General features: G+C 42.2%; 1 protein-coding gene across 2 annotated transcripts in view; it reads right to left on the bottom strand.

Annotated features, from left to right (window-relative positions):
• si:dkey-237h12.3 (teneurin-3) overlaps positions 1-25,349 on the bottom strand; it is a 132,478-nt gene extending 107,129 nt beyond the window's left edge. Inside the window, exons 1-3 of one of the 2 annotated variants that reach the window (XM_068325079.1) lie at positions 24,900-25,349; positions 12,157-12,649; positions 10,142-10,417 (exon numbers count right to left, since the gene is read on the bottom strand). In XM_068325079.1, the coding sequence (XP_068181180.1) occupies positions 10,142-10,417; positions 12,157-12,427 (547 nt within the window). In that variant the 5' untranslated portion in view covers positions 12,428-12,649; positions 24,900-25,349. Of the gene's footprint in view, positions 1-10,141; positions 10,418-12,156; positions 12,650-24,320; positions 24,685-24,899 lie in introns of those variants that run through there. The other variant, XM_068325078.1, reaches the window with a different exon arrangement.
• Positions 25,350-25,753: the final 404 nt, after the last annotated feature.

Genomic DNA, 25,753 nt, shown 5'->3' with positions numbered 1-25,753 from the left:
CTCCTTGGACCTTGCCGTGTGATCAATCATAACAATGGCTCACCATTTCCTCCTCTGGATGCTGACCTTTCTCCCTTAAGGAAAAAGAGGTGTGTGTGTGTGTGTGTGTGTGTGTGTGTGTATGTGTGTGTGTAGGTGTCGGGGAGTGTGTATGCATGTTCCGATAGATTTGCTTGTGCCATCATCCTCTTTCCAATCAGCCTTTGAAGTCCCTCTACACACCAACGAGTGTCCTTTACTTTAGCAGAGAGCCCCCCACCCACCCACCCACCCACCCAGCCCCCATCCCAGAAAGCCGACCTATTTTATTCCATCATAAAAACTATTTTAAGCTCGGATGTAGCACATGATGGGCTTACATATTTTTTCCCCCCACATCAAAACATCTTATGAGATGATTTTGACGGTGGTACTTCAGTGATGAATGCTGTTGAGATTATATCCAAATATCAAGGGGTGAGATTATATTAGGCGTCTTCTCTTACAGCTCAGTGCCCTTAACTAAAGATTGACAGAAACAGAAACGACACCAGGGAAAAGCTGCGACGGTGAAGAGACCCTACAGGCTTCTGTTGGCCCCGCCTCCCTGACCTTGTCACCAAGACGAGCCAACAGGACGTCCCTCCTGAGCAGGCAACGTCGTCTTTTTCGCCGTCATTCTGCATCCGCTACTGCAGATAAGCTTGTAAAAACAGTAGTGGATAAATCTCTACATATTGTTACCATTAAAATTCTACACTGTGCTTCAGCCAAAAATCTCCCACGCTGGCAATAAGTTGTCTAGACTAGAATTTTACAACCGGTTTTATGTCACTTTTAATTGTTCTTTTACCTTCATGGCTCTTAATGTGTAATGTCTATAAAATGACATAAAAAATCTGATCAATGCACAGCATCACTTGGTAAAAATGTTGTCATACAACTTAAAGAGACGTACAGTACCGTCAGGAAATAGACTATAAAATGTGAAATTTATGCTTTTTTTTTTATTAACCCAATTAGAAAGATACTTCTAAATGGGAGTGCTCTTGCTCTGAATTAAGATAAAGGGTGAAATAATTAAAGGCAAATGTAGATATTATATATATCTATAAATGTTTCATGTCGTATTTCAAACACTATGTGAATCTTCCAATAAAATGTACCTGCACATAGCCTGAGAAGCTAGACCCAAGGCTAAAAAAAAGCAGAGGCTAACACCTTCTGCTTTATTATCTCCCCACTGTGAGTGGCTGCTAATGACCTGCTAATGACTTAAGGTGAGTCGGAAGCTCATTTCATCATCGATGACAACATAAGACGGACATGCCCCCTCGGTGCCGGCGAAAAAATTATGAGCTTGATATCTACTTTATAAAACTCTTCAGCAAACGGCAGGCTACGTTCAGCATGCAACTCTACATCAACAACCTTAGTCATCTTATTAATCCATGCAAATATTAGTCACTATCTGGTATAATCAAAATAATTTCAGCTTGAAACTCTTTGATTCGTAGCATTGTTTTGATTCGGATGACGAAAACTGCCTGGAATCGTGTCTGAAGTCACAGCTTTTCAATGAAACATTTCTGTGAGTAAAAGACTCCCAACACTGGCAATGAAAAGATGCCATGGTATAATTTGCAGTTGAAAATGAGCTTTTAATTGCATGTGTCAGAAATTAAATTAGAAGCAGGCCAACGTAATTAAAACTGTATTTTTTTTTCCGCATATTTTTCATATACTTGGTCATTTAATTGGACTATTTTAGAATGTTGGGTTTCGGTTACTGCGGTTTTACTTGGTTTCTGCTGTGAATACGCTCTGAAGACGACTGCAGGTCAATTACAGAGGGTTTAAAACTTTGAAATAATTCAGGTACAACTTATTAACTTGTGTAATATAGAGTACAACAAGTCTTCGTTCATTGGTACCAAACTTGCTTTGGCTTCCAACTTTTTGATCGCATCACACACAGAGGAGCCCAAAAGGTCAGACCCATGGCGCCATGACAACAGATATAACACATACTCCCCATGACAGGGGAGAAAAAGGACACCTTAAAAGGAAGAGGACATGAATCTAAACAGATTGGCCGGTCGGTGCTAGTCTGGGGGACGACGTCTGGACCCCCAGTGGTGCTCCAGGAAAAGAGGGGAAATCTGTTTTAGCCAATATAAAGAGAGAAAAAAAAACTGAAGACCTTGATACTGTCCTGAAGCACATCCTGATTCCCATCTATCATCTCTTTCAAAGATGGAAATGTATATCTGACCACATGTTGACTATTAGCCCATGTAAGCTATAATTCCTTGATTGTGTAACCTTTATATTTTATGCGCGTCTCGTTTTTTTTGTTTTTTTTTCCTTCGTACCTCTGGAAACCTTAAGTGCATCTCCTGGTTTAGAAAACCATTCGTGGTCACTGAGAAGATAGCAGTCATTCATGTAATTATGAACAACACAATTGGACGGACATGCTAATCTGTGTTTCTTCCATTTATATTCATAGAGTATAAAATGACTTCCTGACTATTTCCGCATTGCATGGTAATAGAATCACTCAATTAGGCTGTGTGATGAAATCAAATGAGCCATTTTCTCTTGAGGACGGTAAATAGTGGCCCTCATAATTGACAACTGCAGAGTAATTCCTAATCGTAATAACATGTCCTTCAGTCTGGCGCCTGCCAGTGACTAGACCAACCGAGCCGAGTACGGTCTAAAACAATAAAGTCAGTGATGCTGTGCAAAACTGGGTGAAACTTCATTTGGAGAGGCGGTTGTTGATACGCCATGATTAGCGGGAATGTTGGGTTCATTTAATGGCTTTTTGGGGTGCAGCTCTGCAGGCTGGGTAGCATTAAACCTCAAAGACAAACACAGATACCTACAAGGGCTCCTCTTGATATTCTGGATCACATGTGTCAAACTCAAGGCCCCGGGGGCCAAATGTGGCCCGCCATATCATTTTATGTGGCCCGCGAGAGCATAAAAGGCCAGAGTGTCTAAAAATAAATAGGTCAAAAGTGTGCTTTGACCCAAACTACATTTCCCACAATGCAGTAATTAAGCCCATTTTAACTTTAACTTTGTTCAAAATGTTTGTCAATGTCCTAAATTGAGTTTGATGTTATTTTTCTTTATTCACTTGGATAATTTGATCATTCATTGATGGAGTTTTGTGGGTTTAATTTAGGATTTATGTTACAACAGAGAAACAAACATCTTTCATGTGTAACCAATGCTTGTAACTTGAATAAGTAATAAATTCAGCGTTATTTAACATTAAGGAGTAGTTACATTTATTTTACATTTATGTTACATTAAATTGAGTTACATTGAGTTACATTTATAAGTTACATCTGGCCCTTTGAGGACAGCCATTATGCTGATGTGGCCCTTGGTGAAAATGAGTTGAACACCCCTGCTCTAGATATTCATCAATTCCATTGAGAGATTGAGTAATTCAAAGGACACTGGATTAACCCTTTATGTCATTTATGATGCAAGAAGGGTAAAACATTCTCAGTTATGCGGATTAGATTTTTTTTTTCCCCCTGATAGTTCATTGATATCTTTGAGTTTTGACCTGCTTAACAAAAATAAGCATCTGAACGTATTGGAGAAGCCGTAGCATCATTCATGCCAATTTTCGATGCTAATAGGCGAAATAATTGGTTGGTTAATGAAGACATCACCAACTGATTAATTACAAATGAGCATTTCTGAAAACAGCGTCGTTTAATGAACCCTCCAAAATAAAGAGACTGAAAATGCAACTTGTTATGCTGATATGACATGTTATTGATCCATCCATCCATCATTATCATCACCATCATCATCATCGCATGAAAAGGATGCGTTTTATCATTTTTAATGACATATTAACACATTCATGAAGCGACTGATTTTAGCAGGGAATCTTTGAAGTTTCCAAACACATGTAGCAGTTGAAAATCTGTTGTTGTTGTTTTTTTTTATATTAATATGCAAAGTTATACTGCTGAGCACTACCAAGTCTAATGAGATCACCCACTCTGCAGGGGGGTAGCTGTGGTGCGAGGAAAGTTTTTTTTTTCACCAGGCAGCGTAGCCGTGTTAATGTGTTCTGAAGAACGTGTCTGGACACAGATTTTATTCATTTTATTTTTTTTAAATGGCATCTATGTTCATGCAGCAACGCGTCAAGCCAACAAAAGAACAAAATTCAAATTCAGAATTGGCGGTCAATGCGCTTTGCACTTCGCAGACACGAGGCCTCGGGCTATTTTCAAACGACTCCAAAATAGAAACCAGAGATCATTTCACAACATTGATGAGCACAGCACCTGCTACGACACCTCGGCGCGCCACGCCGGAGTTGCGCGTCACCTGGCACTGAGAGAACCTAACAATATGAGGCTTTTACTAGCGATGGCACTAGCAGGCAGAGTGATGACAATAGATGATGGCAATCAGAGAGAGCCTCCTCGTTTGACGAGGCACAAGATGAATCTCCGACACCTTCCCCGGCTCCAAACAACAAAATGATGAAACTGTTTTCTCTGCCAGTTTTCGGAGTGATCTTCAAAAAAAAAAAATTCACAACAGATGGCCAACCATTTTGACCAAAAGGAAGAAAAAAAACCAAAAACAACACTACAAACTCTGATGTTATTTATTCTTTCTGTGGTCGGGCTTGTGCCATATTGAATTATGAAAGTGGCGAGGGAGGATTTTTGCCTTCTTCGATCAATAGGCCGATTCCACTGTCACAATACAAGGCGTAGATCTGAGACAGAAGTTTGACAGATGGCGCGTCACCTTCGTCAGCACGACATCCCCACGTGTGGGTGTGGGTGTGTGTGTGTGTGTGTGTGTTCGCGGTTGACTGCTCGCGTGGACGTCTGCACCTTCGTGTAATTTTTTTTTTCTTTGTAAATCTTGGGAGAGATAAAATAATGTGACAAACAGCATGCGAGAATGTGTGTGTGTGTGTGTGTGTGTGTGTATGTGTGTGTGTGTGTGTGTGTGTGAACAAAGTGAGTGAACAGGAATACATGCACTCAGAGGAGCATGTTAGTGGGTGTCTCATAAGCTTTCATACTCCCACCCCCCCAAAAAAAGGCTTTGGTGCTTGCTGTGCTACAGTGCACTTTGACTCCACTACTGATTTAATTAACCTTTTTTGCTAGCAACTATTCGCACAATGAATCTGAGCGATATAAAAAGAGGCACCGGCGTTATTGCAGATGATGGATCACTTCAAGAAGGCCTAGAAATGAATGTGGCGCTCAAATATCGATGAAGAAAACATCAAATGTCCACCTTTATTTCCCCCCCCCTTCTTCCCTTCCTAAAATTTCACGGGACAGGAAGTCACCCCTCCTCCCTCCACCCGCCCCATGCAACCCCAGATAGCTGTCATGAGATGCTGCAGTGCTGGAGGCTGCAGTGTCGAGCGATTCGCTGCCAGCTTCTTCACACCCTATTAGGAATACAACTCAACTGGGCCACGCTGTGCTTCTGTTTCATGCAGTCATTCATGTTTTATGAGGGGGGTATAATATTGATCCTGAAGCCTTTGCAGTCAACATTAGAGGCAACAAGACTCGTCTCCATGGAACTTCCTTCACTATAACAGCAGGTATGAGTTGACATAATGGGCGAATACATGGCGGTAAACATCACAACAGTTGCACTTTACGCCATTGTGAATTTGTGTTAAAGCATTAAAAAAAAAAAAAAAAAACACATTGTGGTTAATCACAATGGCGGCGGGGGTTACGGTAGAATGGCGAACTCCATCTCCCACTTTAAAAGCATCTTTGTAAGTGACGCTACCGCTCAATGCTAGCACAGCTATGGCTAAAGCTGAGACCACAAGTGGATGACTTAGTTTTATGAAATTATTACCAATTACCGCATTCCATCAGTTTTTGAAAACTCACACAAAGAGTTGGAACCCATTATCTTTTTTTTTTTTTTTGTCTCTCCAATCGACCAGATTCCTCACATTACATAGAAACAGTTTTTCGCATGAGACCGAAAAAACCCACGCGTGTCAGCTGACCTACATTCCAACCCCTGGAAAACATTTCCTTTATTTAAAAAAAAAAAAAAAAATCTGTCATTTCCTGCTCAACAAAAGCCCAAGGTCACCTTAATTCAAACGGATTCCGCACGTCGATATTTCTATCTGTAATCTGTTTGAAAAGAAGCTCCGCTGTGGTCTTCGTCTCTCATCCTTCTGTCACTAACGACTCAGCAGCAGTTTTGAAAAACTCTTTCTCAATTGAGTTTTCTCAATTATAGGGGATACAAACGATTTTGCAAACTACAGAACTAACAGGGTCACAACAGGGATTTTATCTCTTCTGATAAATTATGTTTCTACATGAGGCAAATTAAATTCTTTATTTAGATGAAGCGAAGGACAATGTTTTTTTGGCCCTTTGGCAGTTAACCTGCCTTTAAAACAAACAAAAAAAAAAGAATTCCGCAAACGGCTCAATGCTCCATATCAACTCAACTGACGGGTGCAAATATCTATATTTGACAGAGTTCCACTCCCTTCGGACGTGTTCTGCTGTTCCACAGCTGCTACATGTCACGGCACTAATTCAACACGGGACAGTAAAGGAAACACTTCATACAAACTGTGAGTGTGTGAATGCATGCGTGGGTGTGTGTTTGCACGATGCAGATTACAGCTGGTTGTCAGGTAAATAGAGGTGATAAAATTTCTGCCTGAGTGGAAGGAGCAGAAATGTACTTTTACAAGAGTAAACTATTAAAGTATAAAGAGTATATAAAGTGTAATAAATGCAGCCGTACGTAACATGACCTCCGCTGCCATGTTCACTAGTGTGTATTGCATTTTATATAAGCTATGATGATGGTTTGGTGTATGCTACAAATGACAACCACTAAAACTCACATTTAAAATCACGTTTCCATGGCGACGACTATTTAAATTTCTCTGAAGCACATCTACGCGTCACGATTAACGTAAGCGAAACGTTAAGTGAAGCTAGTATGTGAAATTTATGAGATACATTCCAGATAAAAAAAAATTGATTCAAGACAGACGGAGAGACTGGCATCTAAAACCTACCTGTCTTCTTCTTTTTTTTTTTTTTTTTTAGGCCGGAGGGGAATAAAAATAACATCTGGAGAAAATTCAAAATGTCACAAGGAAGCACTGCTTATTATGCTTAATATATGTGTAAAGTTTGGAGGCGCTCGTATGTGTAGTTTGATACGTTCCAGACAGAAAAGTACACGCGAATGTGTAAATTCAGGGATTATATGTTTGAATTGTTGAAAAAATAATCATGAAATAAATTAAATTAGTTCAAATATTGCATTAAATTTTAAGGGCATGGAGAAATGAAGGGTGTATTTTTTTTGACTGTTCGGTCAAAGCGTGTGTTTCCATGGTGAGTACAGCTCACAGCCCATGTCATAAATAATACATATCCCAACAGGACTGCGTCATGGGGAATGTGAGGACTCCTTAGGTCCTCTATGCTATTCTTACAAGTAGAAAACCAATAAAATGGATGCTCTAATCAATTGATTTTGTTTGAGGTATTCTCTTAAGCGGCGGGGGGGATTATGTTAAGTGTAAAATCAATGACGGCTGCTTGATAGGTTTCTTCTTCTCTCTTTTCTTTTCACTTTTTCGATTAGAAAAAAAAAAAAAACCCCAACAGCTCCATGTTTTGCTTGAATAATCAATCAAGTCTGAGTTTTACTGATCTCTGTGATGGCTTGGCTTTTAAAGACGCAATGATTACACATATGTATATGCAAACTAGTGTAAAAGAAAGCTAACAATAGCAGCTATGTTGAAATCCTACTCAACAGTCAGTTTCCATTCCCTAACATTGAAAACAGACGTATTCTGCTGCACTCAGTGGATCATTCGAAGCTGAACACTGACCGGATGACCAGTCTGGTTTCATCTTCGGTTGGACCTCTTTCTCACCAAGGTGCTCAGACTTCGGTTACTTGCGTGTGTCGAACACTCTTTGGAACAGAGTGAATTAGAATGAAATATCGAGTTCATTTATGAATAAGTGGGGCTGAACGGCCCCTTGTCGGAGCTTCTCCATGCATATTCAGTTGATGGAAACCTTTGGATGGGTCATTTCTCTTAGCTGCTTCATTAAATAGTGAAAGTCAAAAGCGCAATGCTTCCTGAAATAAAATATATTTTAAAAAAAAGAAAAAAGACCCAAGATGTATAGAGGTGGAACGATGGTGAGGTTTTTTCTCGAGATCTAGATGATGAAAAAGCACTTTAAGTCCAAAAATAGTTGAATTTAAAAAAAAAAAGAAAAGAAGAAGTGGGGGGAGGTTGGGATTTGAATTTGCACCACGGCTCACATTCTTCTAACAGAATGGTTTCAGCATGTTAAACTAGAAGGAGTGGAAAAATGTAACACGCCATTAAATAAAAGGCTTCTTGTTTGTAACATCAGGCGTTCATCTGGGATGGAGATCCAGCAGGTGTTGTTCATTTTACATATAATGAAACTCAATGAGGGATGGATGAAGTCTCATCGGGATGTTTTAGAAATTACAGCCAATCAGTAGCTGGTCAAAAAAAAAAAAAAAAACTCCAGAGGACATATGTCCAACGTGTGTGTGTGTGTGTGTGTGTGTGTGTGTGTGTGTGTGTGTGTGTGTGTGTGTGTGTGTGTGTGTGTGTGTGTGTGCGTTTGCAGCACAAACAAGTCGAGTCGAATGCTAAGCATCACTTTAACTGGTACGTCTCAGTTATTTTTTTTTCTTTCTTTTATCCATTTGTGAATGTAAAGAGCGTTTTCGACCAATCCGGAGGCGCGACACCAGAGCAAATGTATGTATATTCGAATTCCGATGGCATTTTGAAAAGGTAAAAGAGTAACTCAGCCCCCCTCCCCACCGGAGACAGGCGCACTATGATGAATACCACCATTAAGAAAATGACTTGTCTCAAATGTCAGACTGTAGATAGTGTTTTTAGAATAAAAAAATGATAGCATGTGAACATAAGACACTTTTGGGTTTTATCCTCTTTATAATGGTCTTGCTGGGAAAGTGTAATCAAGCCTTATTATTTTAACTGCCTGCCACTCTTTGAGATCATCAGTTTCTTACAATAATAAGAGCTTTACATTGAGCGTCTCGTAATGGTGATGGGTCGCACTGCGGTGTTGATGGATGATGAGTGACGTCAGGGGCACTCAAGATCAGGCGAGAAATCTTCGAGATTTACACTAAAATATATGAAGCGCTGAGGATAAATTTAATGATGGTGTAAAATACTATTCACTTAAAAGCACAGGCTGAAACATGCAATATATGACAGCGGGAAAAGGAGAAAAAAAACAGCTGTAGGAAGAAATACGGCTGAAAACAAGCAGTGAATACACGTAAAGCATCTTACAAAAAAAGATAGACGACTCTCCAACCTGCAAACTAACCTCGCAGCGAGAACAGGAAACAAGACAAACAAGAAAATTTGGGGGGGGGGGGGAATGATAAAGGAGTTTAAATCTAACCCCCCAAAAAATGAATGCATGCAACTTATGTGCAATGCCTCCATTTGATGCAACACAGATTTAACCTCTTCAAACGGGTGTGGGGGGGGGGGGGGAGCCTGAACACTCCCGTCTCAGGTTTTCCAGCAAGAACAAATTTGCACTTCAAAACCATTGTACCCATTTAATCAGTCATTGTGCATGCCCAGTCAACCACTGCAGAGTTTTCTGAGCAAAATCTCAGACGCAGGCACACAAAGCTATCTTTGATTATAAGCTAGCCCATGGGGAAACTTCATCAAACTCCTCTGCTTCATGTGGAGAAGGACCAGGTGACGAGCAACTACTCAATTGGAAGGCCGAATTCTTTTTCCGTCTTTGATCCTAAGAAAGGCAGCTGCAAACGCCTCTCCAGATACCGGGCCGACCAATCGCGCCTCTACTTCCTTTTCCACCAATCCACTCCTTTGCTCAAGCACCAACCACAAATCCAACCTACGAGTGCCGCTTTATCCACCTTGTGATTTTTTTTTTTTTTACCCCTTTGAAAGTCAATGAGAGCATGAGCTGCGAAAAACACACACACAAAAAAGAAGCATTTAAAAGACACAAAAAAAAAAAAAAAATGCAAAGTGTGCCCCACTCACCCATTTCATTGTCCGATTTATTGTCCATTTCCGTGTCAGTGAGCGTGAGCGCCGAGTTAGAGCGGCTGGAGAGGCATGAATTCTGCCCAGACTTTGCCCCCGTTCCCCAAAGAGTCATAGTACGTTCCGGTGACACAGGTTCATGGTTCTCCGTAACGACCGGCCCTCTGGAGTAGCTGCTGAGCGGGTGGGAGAGGCCCGTCTCGGGGCAGAGAGCCAAACCCCTACGAGCTGATGGCTCGCAGATGCCGAGCTGCCTCAGTGAAAATGTCTGCCCTGTGAATGACAGACGTTCGTAAAGTTAACAAACCAAGAAACAACGCAGGTTAATGGCAAAGAGCAGAGACACTTTCAAGAGAAACACTTAGCTGGAGTGCAGGGTAAAAGAGGTGGGGGGGAGGGGGTAATTATTAAATTAATACCTTAACAACATACTGCTAATCTACTTAGCACTGATCAACTTAGCAGGATGCTCAGACACATCGTCTCTCACTTCAATTACAGCGCCTCTCATATTTAATGTTGTAGCAGGGTGAGATTTGCAAGGTGATTGAGCATTGAGAAAACAAAATATTTAGATTTTTTTTTTTCATGTAAAAAGGCTGAAAATGGATTTCCTTGATTAATTTATTTGTTTTTACAGCCTTTTCTAAATTAATATTTAGGATAAATTTATTGCTTCTTTACTTTGGTTTTGTTTGATGTGTGATTTGAAATATATAGAAAAAATAAAGCTAAAAATATCCGGGCAAAGACTTTGAGTCATTCAAGTAAAATACATTAGTTTATTTATAATAAGTGCAAAAATATTGTAATATTGCCATTAAACAAAAATAGTAGCCGCAGAGCTAACTCGGAGCTAACTAGCTCACTGTTACTTTAACCCTGTATTGACTCATTACCAGTAATAGATTTTTTGAAAGTCGGTATGAACATGTTAGAAAATGTTATTCATGAGATCAGCTCAAGCCTGAAAGTATAATTTTTTTTTTACTATTTTCTACTGCAGTTATATTAATCCAGAATTATTTTTCTGAAGATTTCCAGTTCAAAAGGTGTAAATATTGTTAAAATCAACCCCCCAAAAAACCCCTGATGTATAAAATGGTTTGCATAATGTGGTAATATATTAAAACTGTTGGCGCACAAAGTTCGTCAATTTATAGATAATTTGTTGTGTTGATGGAAATGACGCATGGTGAATTAAGAGATATAAATAAGAGAAATTCATCTGAATGTGAAATAACAATATAAACAATATATTTTTATTCAACCTTCACACACACTTTCAAACAGCAGATTTATTTGTTCTCTTTCCACTAATTCCATTAAAGCTGACATTTACTGTGATGGAGAACAAGGTAGTTGATAAGATTTAATGCTCTGGATTTTAAATAATAATCATAAAAGAAGAAATGCATTCTTTCCACAAGTTCATCATAGTTCCATTAATTATAAAATGAGCACTAATTAGCACTAAGAACATGTAAGGGAGTAATGGAAAGATTTTCTAATTGCGCTTTTATGAGCAAAAGGAGCACCATAAAATAGAATAAACTGCTGAAACTTTTTTTAATTACACAAATCGGAGCCGTTTCTAACAGCCAATTAAAAAGGGGGTTTATTTACGGATTATTCTTACTTATTTTAACGTGGTCCACCGGGGTATTCACACTCACAGCATCAGAGTGGCCCACTGCCTCACACCCAATCTGAGCTCTCTCTGAGAGAGTGTGGGGGGACATAAAACCGTCTTTATTTGGCATCATTTGAATTGTGTTCACCGCTTAATTGCGCTGTTAACAGAAAAATGTTCCAACATACTGAACAGAACAGAAAAGGAATTCTTCAGCAGCCATGTTGGATTGCTACTGATGCCCCCCACCCCACCCCCCATCTCTCACATCCACGTTAACGAATCGGAGTCTTCATTGTGTCGTTTTTCCTCTTCAGGAAAAGACGCTGTCGGACCAACAATGGCCGCGGCGCTTCCTGCTATCCTCGCGTGAACTCACCCGGCCTGCTGTAGTCGCCGCTCTCCTTGTGGGCCATCTCTTTGACCCTGCCTCCGAACAGCATCCGTGAAGGATCATGGTCGAAGGCCTGGAGCGTCTCGCTGGAGCTGTAGGATTTCTGAGTGGGCACGCGACAGGTCCCCTCCTCCGGGTCGGCTGAGGAGGCGGTGTAACGGCGCTCCCGGTCGTCTCCTCGCTCGCTGTATCTCTCGCGGTCTCTCTGGCTCTTGGACAGCGAGCAGAAAGGCCGCTGCTCCCTCACCCGTTCCATGCTGCCTGCATGCTGGGGTATCCAACTCCCTTCCCCTTCGCCACAAACGCTCTCCTGAGACGCTTCGCTACTGGATTACTTCACCCTTTTTCTCCCCCCCTCCTCCTTTTACTCCTCTTCCTCCCCTGGTTGTGATTCTTGTCTTGTACTGATCCCCTCAAAGCCCCCTCCCTCACTTCTGAACCTCCGCCGGTCACTTCTTCAGTTCATTCAGTCGTCCACCTGGAGAAAGAGAGATGGAGACGGGGCTCAGATAACACTAATCCATCTGCTTCATCTTTAAGAGCACACGCTTATCCCCTTCGCGCCGCCCCAACCCCCCCCCCCAGTGCAACTTCCCCAGCCCCTGAAACTTCACCTGTGAACCCCTCGTCATGCACGACCTCCACCTCCATTGTTACAAGGAGCACCTCCTCTTTTCCATCTGCGCCGGCCTTCAAAAAAATCAAGTTCGTTCTCCCCGCATGTTTGTCCTTGAGACTCGCATTCATGACGGCACACAAAAGGTGAGCTCTGGGGAGATTCACAAAAATATCCACTTCTTTTTTTAATGGTGGAAAATGATTATGTTCCAAAATCAATGTCAAACAGACAAATCAAGTAAGTTCCACATCAGGGAGGACGACGACCTGCTATTTGTAAATCAAATAGTAGACACCTAACATCCCATAATAACCAAGGGTTGGATTCCAAATGGAGAAAACCAAAGGTCACAGTGTGGAAACGTGATTTTAATCAAAAATGCATTCAATTGTTCCTTTATTTCCCACTTATGACCTCAATTTTACCCTCCAGTGTTCTTATTGACTCATCAGGCTGTTAATTCATTTTTCAGCATAAACATGTTAATTATCTTAAGATTAGCAACCAGGGTAAATATAAGTTCTGGTCAACCAGAACCAGTAATGAATGCAATCATCATACTGTAACTATATCCAGAGGTACTTTGAGATTTTTAGATTTAATGGAACTTGTTGTATCTAAGGTTTATGATTTGGCTGCATAACCCTTTAAAGTGTTGCACATCTCCTGCAAGTGTTCGCCCTATTTTACACACTGCAAGTTAACAGGAACCTAAATTTGCGCACAGACACCAAAAACAAGTGTTATGACGCATTTTAATCTAAAAAACACACACAAGCTGATTTTTTTTTTTTTGTGGATTTATCGACCCGTGACGCAGGAGTTTGCATTGTAAGACGAGAAAAGAAAAATAATAAATCAGAATTCGGCCTTGCGCATTCAAACATTAAATAAAATTCAAAATGCAGGTGGAGACAGGGTTATAAAATACGAACAAGGGAGAGGAGAATGTGGTTCCAGTCCTAAAAAAAAAAAAATCAAAAATCCCTCGAGTGGGAAGTGGATGGGAGCCCCAGTGTGTCAGAAGTGTTTATTACCAGTCATTTTGCATTGCCTCCTGACATGCTCGCTCACACACACACACACACACACACACACACACACACACACACACACACACACACACACACACACACACACACACACACACACACACACACACACACACACACACACACACACACACACACACACACACACACACACACAATTTCATTTCTCTCTTGGCTGAGCTGTAAGACTAGTGTATCAGACTTCTTCTTTCCCCAAATGAGATCCACTTCGTTTCACATCAAGCATCAAAACTTTTCCAGAGGAGCCAGATAGCGCACTGTCGCATTGCAAGAAAATACCAGCCGTGGGGAGACTTTACAAAAAGTATAGTAGCCGTAGGCAGAGTACAGGATGCAGTGATAATGAAAATTGTGAGTCGTTCAACTTCTCTCCATCTTCTTTTTTTTTCCCTCCCTTCCCTTTCTCTCAGGGTTGCTGGGTATCACTGGGTATCACTGGGTATCACTCCGTTCCCTCGATGAGCCGAGATGCAATCAGTGACTAACCCTGACACTCAGCCCTCAAACACAACCGCAAACACGCTTGTTTTACGACACCACAGGACATCTCGCTCACATCTCATCACTTTTTGGTGTGGAGGGGGGAGACTGTGCGCACCCATCCAGATTGGCAGATTAATGAGCAGGATGAGTGTGAGCAGGCCCGCCCAGAAGCCTCCCCTGATTACGACACCCCCCCGGTTCTTTATGGACTTAAAGAGGCTCTGCGTCTATAAAACAGCTAATGCTACGAGCCGCACACACTCAGCTGCAAGCTGCCCCTATAGGGGGAATCAGATTTGCGATTTAACCGCCCGTAAGCCTTTGATTGACGAGGCCTGTCCCCCCCATGTAAACATTTCTGCTGTAATCTGAGGACCAGAAGATGTCATCTTTTCTCACCAGCTCATAAAAGTGTCCTATAGTTGCACACTGGTGCTCGCACATGGAAACACTATCGTGATACAAGAGAGATTCACGGTGGTTCAAGTTACGCTCAGAAGGTCATAGGGGCTCACGTGGGGGGTATTCTATTGTGTTCTCGCACGACTTTGACTTTCGTAGATTTTAACTACAGTATGAACTACTCTAAGCTCAGAAGAATAAAAGCCAGTCTATCCCTTGATTATGCAAGATCTGCCTATACCCATCTGAGAGTAAACGCACAGCAAACTCCACAATAGCAGTGAAAAGCATGTGCAGGGAGAAAAAAAAAAAAAAGTCTAATAGTGGGGGTTTTACCTCAAAAAATTGCTTAATCTCTTTCCTAAACCTGTCCTCCCATTTTTTTCTCTTCCACTTCTCCGGTATCATTAACTTCCACGCTCCCTTTTACCTTTGATCATGCGGTTGAATAAGGGCATCCAGTCACCCGTGACCGCGCCGTGGAACAGTCGACACTGCAGAATTAGTGTCACACAGAGATCCTCCAGCGAGCCAGCGAGGCACGCAGGAAAGGCACTTCATGATCTACGCATTGCAGCTCCACACACGTCCCCAACGACTCCCATGCCAGTTCGCTACAGTCCCCCTGAAACCCCCGGTAGCGTCCCACACCTCTGCACTTCTTTGAAGCATAAACCATAAACCATCTGTATAATAGGGTGTGAAGAAATGTGTCCGACTCGATTGGCTCTTCGGGGCAGCTGGAGCGGTTTTCAAGGATTGAAGTGAGATTTACCTGTTTCATGTCTGAAAGACACTTTTCTTTCATCAAGATGACAACCGGGCGGTTGTTGTTTCTTTACGACTGGAGATTGAGGAAGCGCTGACCAAAAAGGGCGACGTGTCTTTTTAACCAATGGCTTAGGATGAACGACTAAATGACACGCGCTGTTTTATTTATCAAGGGAGAATAAAGGGAAGTGTTTTCACGCCTCAAAGGAGGACATCCAGGAGAATAACCCTCCACGTTGTGAGCTGATTAAACAGTTGAGTGACAAAACGGATCAACAATCAATTTTTAAGGAACTCACAAGGGAACATTTGCCTTTGTACTCTGAATCCATTTGAGATCATTTGAGGATTTGCTTCATTTTAAACAGCTGTAAAATATTTTTTTTTAGATTTTTTGACTACTGGATGAACAAATTCACCTTGAGCTCCAGGACCTTTAAGTGTTTTAACATTTTAGTATTATATTTTTACGTATGCAGTCTCACAATTATATAGAGAAAAGAAACGATGATTCTCATTCTTAACCAAATACTTCTAAGTGGTAATTTAAAAACTTTAAAGTAACTTTAGGTATTACTTCATCATCAACACTCAAAAGTATTTTTATGCTCCATCAGGATTGTGTGGTCTGATTAGAACAGAGTCAATCTACGGGGACCAATCAAAGAACCCGTCGACTCTCATCTGATTCGGATTGCTCGATGCCAATTGGTGCTGCAACGACATGTTTCTGCAGCTGAGCCCCGCCCACTGAGATGAGCACAGAGGGGAGAAAAAGAGGGGGTGGAGGGATGGAGGAAAAGCTCCTGAGAAATAAACTGGATATGAAAAAAATAAGTGATCAGGGTCTTTTAAAGTCGAGCCCACATTCATCTTCCACACTGTGAAGATTTACTTTTTTTTGAATATTTTGAATACAAAAAGCCGTCAAAAAAAGAAAAAGAAATACAAGGCCGACAGGAAATGGTGACGGGTAATGGTTTGGACTAAATAATAATCCTTCTAAATAACAAATCTTTACTCTTTGTCCTATTTCTACAATAACCTGAAAGTGATAAAGAGTTTTGTCCAAAACTAACTTCACAAACACAAACACAAACACACACACACACACACACACACACACACACACACACACACACACACACCCTGCTTCAGCACACAAAGCATTTTGCAGAACTGGAGTAGCCACCGTTGACCAGAATGCTGAAATGGCAACTCTCCACTAAGCCTTTTTTGTTCTGTAATTATATTTCCACGGCGACTGCTGCTGTTGGGAGTCGGCGCGGATCTCCCTGTCAGTGACCTCTGTAAATAACGCTAATAAAGACGGGAGTCGTTTCCGGCGTGTCCCTCCAGGACAATCCACCTGTCACCAAGCGCTCTGCAGCCCTCCTCGCCACAACTGTTGGCCAGCTGCCGGAGCGAGGCTGAAGACGCCTCCACGGCCACGGGGAGTGGCGAGAGCGGTCGATGGAGCTGGTGAAGATCAGGGCTGGATGCCTTTAACACAGCCAGCTCCTCCAACAATAGCAGCCTCTGACAGCTTTGCATAATTCATCTTGTCGAGTCTCTCTCTCTTTCTCTCCCTTTCCTCCTTGACGCTCCTCTCTCCCTCTTCTCTTTCAGTTTCTCTTCTGTTATTATTCTTCTATTTTTCCCCCCTTCCTTGTGCCTCCTGGCACTCGGAGAAGGGGAGAGGGAGAACCAGGGCAGTGTTCCATCAGATGCTGCCTGTTTCCCCCTGACACCAGTGATTTTGGAGAAGCAGAAGTGTTTGTCTGCAACACATTGCCCAGACCCTGTGAATTCTGGATGCAATCTGAACCAGATTGTGTTCATTCCTTATTGAGGCTCAATGCCTAAAATCCCTTCTTGCAACATGTGGTACTATTATCTAAAAATACACAGCAAAACAGAGTCAAGACAATCAAGTTTGGGTAAACTGATCCTTCACAATCCATGAATTTTCAGAAGGTCTGCAGATGCAGGTTTCAGAGACTCCTGTTTGTTTGATTCTGGATTATTATAAGGCGACTAATTTGAGATTTCTTTAAATAAGTATATTGGGGGATTTATATGAAAGCCCCCAAGTAAAGAAAGTGAGGGAGGGCCGGGGGTGGAGGAAAAAAAAAAAAAGAGCAAACAAAATCACGGTAACACTTACCGGTAATTAAATTTCAGTGGCAGGTATATTCTTAGCCTACTTGGTGACGGATGAGCTTACCGCACCCACAGAGACTCCTCAAGAAGGGATGATGAAATCCCATCTCTCGCTATACGATACGGAATATTCACAAGTGTGGGGGGGGGAAGTGATGCAAATCTCTGATGCTGCCACTTCAGATTATTCCACGCGTGCGAGGTTTGAAGCTTCGTCCCTGGTAGTTGGGCACATTTTAGAAGACAAACAAAGCTACTTTTGACTGTGGAAAACCGTCAACAGCGAGGTGAACGTTGGGTTTTTTTTGTTTTTATCCGCCACTGGTAAATCACAGCGGTCAACACCTAATTCCAAATAAAATCCTCTATTTTATTGTTTGGCTTTTTATCCAAGCGAATTAAATAGTAAAAGTCGGTATCTGCCAGCGCCAGTATACGACATAATGAGTTGAGCTGAGATGTTTACAAATCCCCCCCAAACAACCCATCACCAATGACAGTATGAATTATATATTTACAAAATGTTTAGAGGGAGAGACTAAATTATTTTTTTATGTAATTGCAGGGTGTGAACAATCAGAACACACAAAAAAAGCGCTGGGTTTTGTAGTCTTCAGCAGTATCTTCCTCTGTTTGAAAAGGTAATAGCGGGTTGTTCAGTGCATTCATTCTTACAAGCTCCAGCGTTTATCCATATCCAAGGCTAAAGTATTGATCGCCAGCTTTTATCAAAATAGGAGCTCCCCGTCCCATCACACACCCAATTACGCCAGACCAGTCTTAATTCAATGGGCCACAGCTTCCCCATTCTCTCAAATTGGAAGCACGGTTGTGTTATTCCACGCGGGGGGATCTGGGGGAAGTAATGATGAGAATCCTGCAAGACGGTGTCAGCAATTGTCATCTAATGTTCCCTCATAATGAACTGACTCCACAGTGTGCAAAAATAAAATAAACTCCACATACCTGTGGCAATTTACAGGCAAATCCATGATCGGCCCATTGTTATGGAAATTAATTAAATTGCAATGACACTGCAGCTTCATTGTCGTGAGGCTTGCAGAGCTTTCCCACCAGGGAGGGTGATTGAAGAGTAATAAAATTCAAATATTTGTCCACATTATGGGTAAACACTAAAAAAAAAACTTTAAAAAAAAAAACAGGAATAAATAGAGAATAACCATTATTGGATTACTTTAGATTAACAGCGCTGCTTTTTTTTTCTTTTTTTTTAAATTACAAATAGCCAATAAAATACCAGTTGTGGCTGCTGGTATAATCTGGACATCTGGAGTCTTATTGTTCTACAGTAGCCCATCAACTGTATCTGGAAAAACTGGGGGCAGACAAACATGGCAACCAGAAAACAAAAAATACAAACCCTGAGTTATTCTAATACGCTGACATTGGGTCTCATTCAAATGCATCTTACGTGATCGTACCAAAAACTAACCCTCTCCCTATTTTATCATTTGCAGCGCCACATGGAATCACATAATAGCGGCAGACAGCTAAAGAGTACGAGGGGAAAGCTTCAACACCGCAATTGGCATGCAACCCTCGAGTGCTGCTGTGATCGCTGCAAAAAAATAAAAAATAAAATAAAAAAAATCTTCAAATGTGACCGAATGGAGGAACAACGTTGGGAGTTTGGCGCAATCGGAAATCTAAAATACTCATTTCAATAAGATGAAATTAGAAGAAAGACAAACGCAAAACGTAGTTTTTTGCACTTGATAGAGAATAATATATCGAGTATGTTTTCTCTTTAGGCATTAGGTGCCACGCGCAAAAAAAAAAAAAAAAAAAAGAGAAAAGATGTATACATAAAGAAACTGGAGGCTTTTATTCTCTTCTTGTCAGCGTTTTAAGGAGTATGTAGGTCATGATGGCACAGTATCAGAATACTGAGAGGCTGCGAGCCTTATTAAAGAAACATCAATCTAAAAATTCACCAACATTGCAATGGTTTCTCCTCTTCTAGGGGGATGAAACTTGAAGGTTCAGCCCAGCAGTGATTGGTCAATCAACCTTCTGAATGCACATGGCTCTCCACTGAAAGTCAAAGATTGCTGACCTGTATGCCATTACACTGACTCTGAGGCGCCGGTTTTACACTCTTCAGTGGTCTGCTATTCAATATTTTCTTTTTTTGCCCTGCTGACAATAAAAAGGCAGGAAGTGCCGCTGAGTGACCAGCACCTCTGCTTTGTCCCCAACATGAGATTTTTTGTCACCCGCCAGACCTGCAGCTTTCAGCCTCCCAGCGATCGCATCAAGAGACTTTTTGAGGCCATTGACAAGCAAACCCCCCCCCCCGAACGCCAAACTTTTCACTGAGTGACCGAGGAGGCCTTGAGGAGGGCGACGCTATTCCTGAGATGCCTCCTTGAGGGCAGCTATTTCCTGGTGACAAAGGAGAAAAATAAATCCGCCTGTAAATTGATCCAAAAGGAGCGGCAAGAAAAAAAAAAAAAAAAAAACTTTCGAAACTTCTAAAAAGCAAGAGAAACCACTCATCAATATTTTAACACAAACACGGCTTAAAGGGGCAAAAAGGTGTTGTTTTTTGTTTTGTTTTGTTTTTTTATCATGTGCTGGTCGGTGAAATAAGTTCTCTACTTTGTAATGTCCTTCAGAAACGTGACTTTGAATTGTTTTTTTGTTTCCTCAAACGTTAAACCTGGGAGCAGCGCGGGTATTCATCTGGGGCAATTTTCACAAGCAGAGAGCACAATGTATTTCTATTTTGCTCACACTATGACAGAAGTGAGCATATTTCTGTTTGGTTCTCCCCGCCAGGCTAAAGTCCGGCGCACACAGGGAGACTTGTACTGCTACAAAGTCAGGGCTACTGCTCAAATCTCGCCACTTGGTCTTGACCCAGAAAGTCCACCGGAGCACGCTGAGCCATAAATGTTAATCTGTGGGTTATAACAGTGTGAAGCGCCGCCGCTCCACAACGCTGGACCAGCAAGAGAGCATCCTCGTGGCAAAATCGCAGGTGGCTTTCATCTCCGCCTGCTTTGGCAGGATAACAGCTTTCGTGCACAAAACAATCGAGAGATATCTCGATTTTAAATCTTCGGTTATCTTGATTTGGGCGTTGCACTCGGCTCATAGCTAAGACTTGGCTAAAAGCAAACCACAAGCTTGCACAAACATATGCACACAACAAATCCCCAGCAGCAGGTTTTTTCTCATGCGTATACACAAGGAGATGCAGGAATCGCTTTATGTTATGCATGACACATCAGGTCAGGCGGCCAGCCTACGACAGCTACGACGGCGGATACATTGGTTGCACCCTAGAGAAAAAATGCCGCACACACCCTTTCAATCAAAATGCAATGGCAGGTATCCCATTATACTGAGCCAATATTCGAGATGAGAAACACTATGTAAATCCATCTTTTGGTTAATATAAAATTCTATTTATATTCTCAACTGTTACTCAAAGCTTGTTGAAGCTTCCTTATTCAAATTTAATAAAACATGATGATGAATTAGGGAGGACAATCTGTTATATAATGTGAATTCACAACACGCCACCGCCACTTCAGACAAAGCAGAAAGCGCTAAAAAACTGCTTGCATCCATACGGTGCTTTTTTTTTTTTTTTTTCCTCCCATGCATCTCACAATGTAGTTAAGGACTACAGTGGTAATGCATCAAGTGCTGTCACTAAATATCCCTGTAAGCACATTTCAAGAGCATAAAATCCCCTCTCCCTTTAATCCTAGGGTGACTTTCAGCGATAATTTAGCAACACAACTTTTGTTTCGGCGGGGTAAACTTTGCCTCGAGTGTCTCATCCTTAAGCCAACCCCAGATAATCCTTACTTTAAGGTCACTAAAAAGGTAAGTATCCAAGTCTGTCTGCTAATGGAGGTCTCACCGTCCTGAGGACGTGTTTCGTTCAAAAAAAAAAAAAAAATTCTCCTAGATCCTGCATGTGCATCGCCACGCTTCATGCTTGCACCAACTATTCATCATGATGTCTGGCTGTTCTCAAGGGAGGAAATGGGAAAACGTAGAGCGAGAGTGAAGGAGTGCAGCAGACAATAGCCAGGCAGGCGGTGTGTTAATAGTAACAGATTAGAGGGCAGCAATTATGTAAAGTAAATATGACATGGAAGCGATCCGTCGAGCCCAGGGAAGTGTGGGCAGTTTGTCAGGCTGGATTAACCTTCACACGTTTGCTCCGGCTTGTTTAAAAAAATAAAAATAAAAAAAGAAGGCGCCTCGGCCTCATGATGCTCGCCGTAACAAACGTTAGAACTCATAAGGTCATCCTCAGAGTCGGCGTCGGCATCAACAAGTAATAAGGGGATGCTGCAGGCGAAGGTCTAAGCATCGACTACCCCACACGCCCCACCCCTCTCCCAAACACATATCTCTCAAATCTCTGAGAAGTAATTTTAACAGAGGGAGAGAACTCATCTTGATTGCTCCTTAATAATCTATAAAACAGTTTAGGGCCAGTATTCAAGTCGGCATTATCCCTGAAGGAGGCAGTTCTCATCACACAGAATATTAAATTCTCCACAGGAATAATGAAAGGGGAAATTACTTAAGGATATGAACATGGAGTGTCAGTGTTTCGTACACAGCTCTTCTAATATTTCTGAATTAATTGGATGATTTTGAGCTCTAAGCATAGCAAAGAACCACCTTGAGAATTTTGCTGCTCTTGGCTGCATCAGAAATTGTCATCACCTGCTTTGATTAGCAGGGATTAAAGGCCGCTAAAGTTGGAAGTGGAAAGCCTCAGTAGGGGGGGGGGTGTGTCACAGCAGTCCTGGATGTGGAATCGTCTGCTACATTACGGCGCAGCGTATAGCAGACTCTGGGTTTTATTGCTTTTCAGCGTGGAGCCGTGCAGAAACGCGTTGATGGCTAAGTGTTTACCAGAGCGCTCCGGGTGCGTCTGAAAGGTGTAAACACACAACACTTCATTTATCTTCACTTATGGGTCGGCACACGCCTTATGGAGGAAGCAGACCGGTGCTCGTCTGGAGTCGGGGAAAAGTTTGTTTAAATTGAAAAAAAAAGAAAAAAAGAAAAAGAAATGGAACACAGGACCCAAACATGCGTTCTGCAGCCCAGGTTTGCAAAAAAAATAAAAATAAAATGCATGTTGGATATCAACTGATAACTAAAATGACTTTACAGGTCGTCACCAGGAGGATGGAGTGTTTCTCTGGTAGTTTTGAGTTCCTCTGTGGCCAAAGATGCAGCTAAAAACCTAAGGGGGTGGGGGGTGGGGGGTAGCTTCAGTTGGCATAAGTCACTTCTGAGGCCTGCGGTGTTGAAGATCTGTTTTACTTTACTATTCCAGTCCCTGCCAGCGGAGGAATATGAAACAGAAAATGGCCTCAGCTGCCGCAGTTCCTCAACAGCACCACAGACAATCGCCATAAATCAATTTCGCCGGGCCAGAATTACTTGTCCTTCTGGGCTATCATGTGGACTCAGATGCATGTGTTTGCAGATTGCTCATAGCCTGATCCATGCCACAGTTAAATCAGATGAGCATTTCTCTCTGTGGCTCAAGCTAAAAAGCTCTGGGACAAGTCCTCATGTTATAAAAGCTGAGACACATTAAACAGGGGAAATCAACTCATTGCCTTTAATTAACAGCACTTTTCCGAAGCTCCTTAAATTTTTTTGCCGCTGCTCGGAATATTTAAAAAAAATCGAATTACAAATTAGACGTTGCCTATTGATTTATTAGCAGTCAGCCAAGCGTTCCTCCATCCTAATGCAGAAAAACACAACCAAAAAAAGGAAAAGGTTGCACCACGTCTGTTCAAAAACCTTCCTTCAGGTCAATTCAATTCAAAAGGGTCCAAACAATCCTCCTTTACACTGAAAACCATACATTCTGTACAGTTTAGCAGGAGTGTGGGCAAGCTTATCGACACATGAGTGGGTTATCTCTGCAGGTGATTTACACCCCCAGTCGAGTCTTGCAGGCTTACATAAAGCATTTTATGTGGATATAAATTCACTTATTGGAGCTGAGCCACGCCAGCTCTTGATCAGACGTCTGGAGAAGGTGAGAGGTGATGGAGACTAGGAGGAAGATTATGTTCTCATTGTCATCACTGGAGGGGGGGAAAAAAATGTGTGGTGAATAACCTGCAGGAAGCAGCAACATAATCTATTATTTTCACACACACACACACACACACACACCCTTCCCACTTTACACCTTATCCTTGTGCCATTTGCAGCATGACATTTTTTTAAAAAAGCTCACAAAACGACCAAATCTACACAAGCACAGAACTGTGTGACTTTTTTTTTTTTTTTTAAACAAAAAACATGTGAACTTTTCAAGCAGAATTCAAGGTTTTGATGCATTTTTCCAGATAATTGCTGCCCAACACTCATCAGGATTTCTGCATGAGATCCACAAGGTGCGATTTTGAAGTGTGGAGAGTTGATTTAATCCCGTTAGTTGTTTGTTTGTTTTTTTGGGGGGGGGTTGTTTTTCTTTTTTTGACTCCACATCTTTTCTAAAGAACTCGGGATGCTGCAAACCAACAAATCACACACCGCTGTAGAATCAGAACCCACGACTCCGTTACTGATTCCCATCACCTAGTCAGAGCAAACAGCAGCCTACCGACCTGCGTGACGCCTTCACACACCGATGACTGCAAACTTCCCAGGACGCGTTAGTCCAAACTTGCGGGCAGGAGCGTCGCGGTGAATCGCCGTTAAAGCACGGGATGGAATTCTTCACGGATAATGCTTTTGTTTTTTGGTTGTTGTTTTTTTTTTTTAAACACAAAAACCAATCCCACACGAACTCTTTTCTTTGTGGTCGACACGTCGGGTGGTCGTGCTGCGATGTGTCCGAGCTGATGAGCTGATGAGCGGATTGCCTTCAGCTGCCTGTTCTCCGCGTCAAGCGCCTCTCTCCGCTCCGAACGCTTCCCGTGGCTCACCAACAGCCAAATACTCCCCAACAAAGCTGTCGTCTCCCCCCCTCCCCGTCAAACACCACCACCGCCGCCGATACACCACCTCTCTCTCCCTCTCTCTCTCTCTCTCTCTCTCTCTCTCTCTCTCTCTCTCCCTTCTCTTCTGGATGTGACAGTTGTGTTTTCCTTTACGCACGGCGCCGGTGTTGGATGGTGTGTTGTTGTTTTCTTTTTTTTCCTCCCCCCCCCCACCCTCAACACCCCTGAAAAAGAAAAACTCACTCGGTCAGGATGCGGAGCATCATCAGCCGCTCAGCTGCTCTTTTGTCCGATACGCACTCGTCAGCTGATGAACTGCGCATCCCGTCGCTTCGCTCCGCGTCGCGTCTGGTCCGCCCATCAGCTCCGGTCTAGCGGCGTGAGGCCGTGAATGAGACGGGGCTCTGACCCCCAGCTGGTGCGCAACACGCAGCTGCACAGGCGAGCAAAACTACTTCCATTACCGGATAAAAGGACATTTACCTCTAAGGACCCCAGACATCATCAGCTGCCGCCTACCAAATAAGTTTATTATCAATTATGTACTGGGGGGGGGAGAAAAGGATCCTCATAAATACCGGACATGACAGGTGATCATACCCTGAGCCTGTTTTCCCTGGACCTGCCTCATCTCCATATGGCTCTGTCTGCCTTGTAATTGGCTAACTCCAATTTCTCACCTTCAAGTCTGACAAAAGGAAGGGAAACGGGAGCCGGTGATGTAAATAAATGTGTTATTTCTCACAGAAAAGACCAGCCGCTGAGGATTTGTCAAGCTGTTAATTAAACAAGAAAACGACTCGGTGTTCAAATTGAAATGATGTTGTCACATTAAGCTTCATTCATATTGTTTTGCTTCAGCTACCAGCTGTTAGTGGAATTGATCATGTGTTTTTGCGAAGGCTGTACAATAAATATGCAAAATGAGGACTTCTATCAACCCTCACTAGAAATAATGCTATTCTAATGGATCCTCTTTTCTTATTTTATTTTTTTTACTTTTTATCCGCATGTCTTTTGCATTCGCAACATAATCGCTATGAGGAGTTCGACAGGCTTTTAAAAGCGACTTCCATCGACAGAATCCAGCGTCTTAA

The sequence above is a fragment of the Antennarius striatus genome, chromosome 10, assembly GCF_040054535.1.
Source record: "Antennarius striatus isolate MH-2024 chromosome 10, ASM4005453v1, whole genome shotgun sequence".
Classification (NCBI taxonomy): domain Eukaryota; kingdom Metazoa; phylum Chordata; class Actinopteri; order Lophiiformes; family Antennariidae; genus Antennarius; species Antennarius striatus.
The sequence above is the reverse complement of the archived record's forward strand: the minus strand, read 5'-3'. Positions and strand labels throughout refer to the sequence as shown.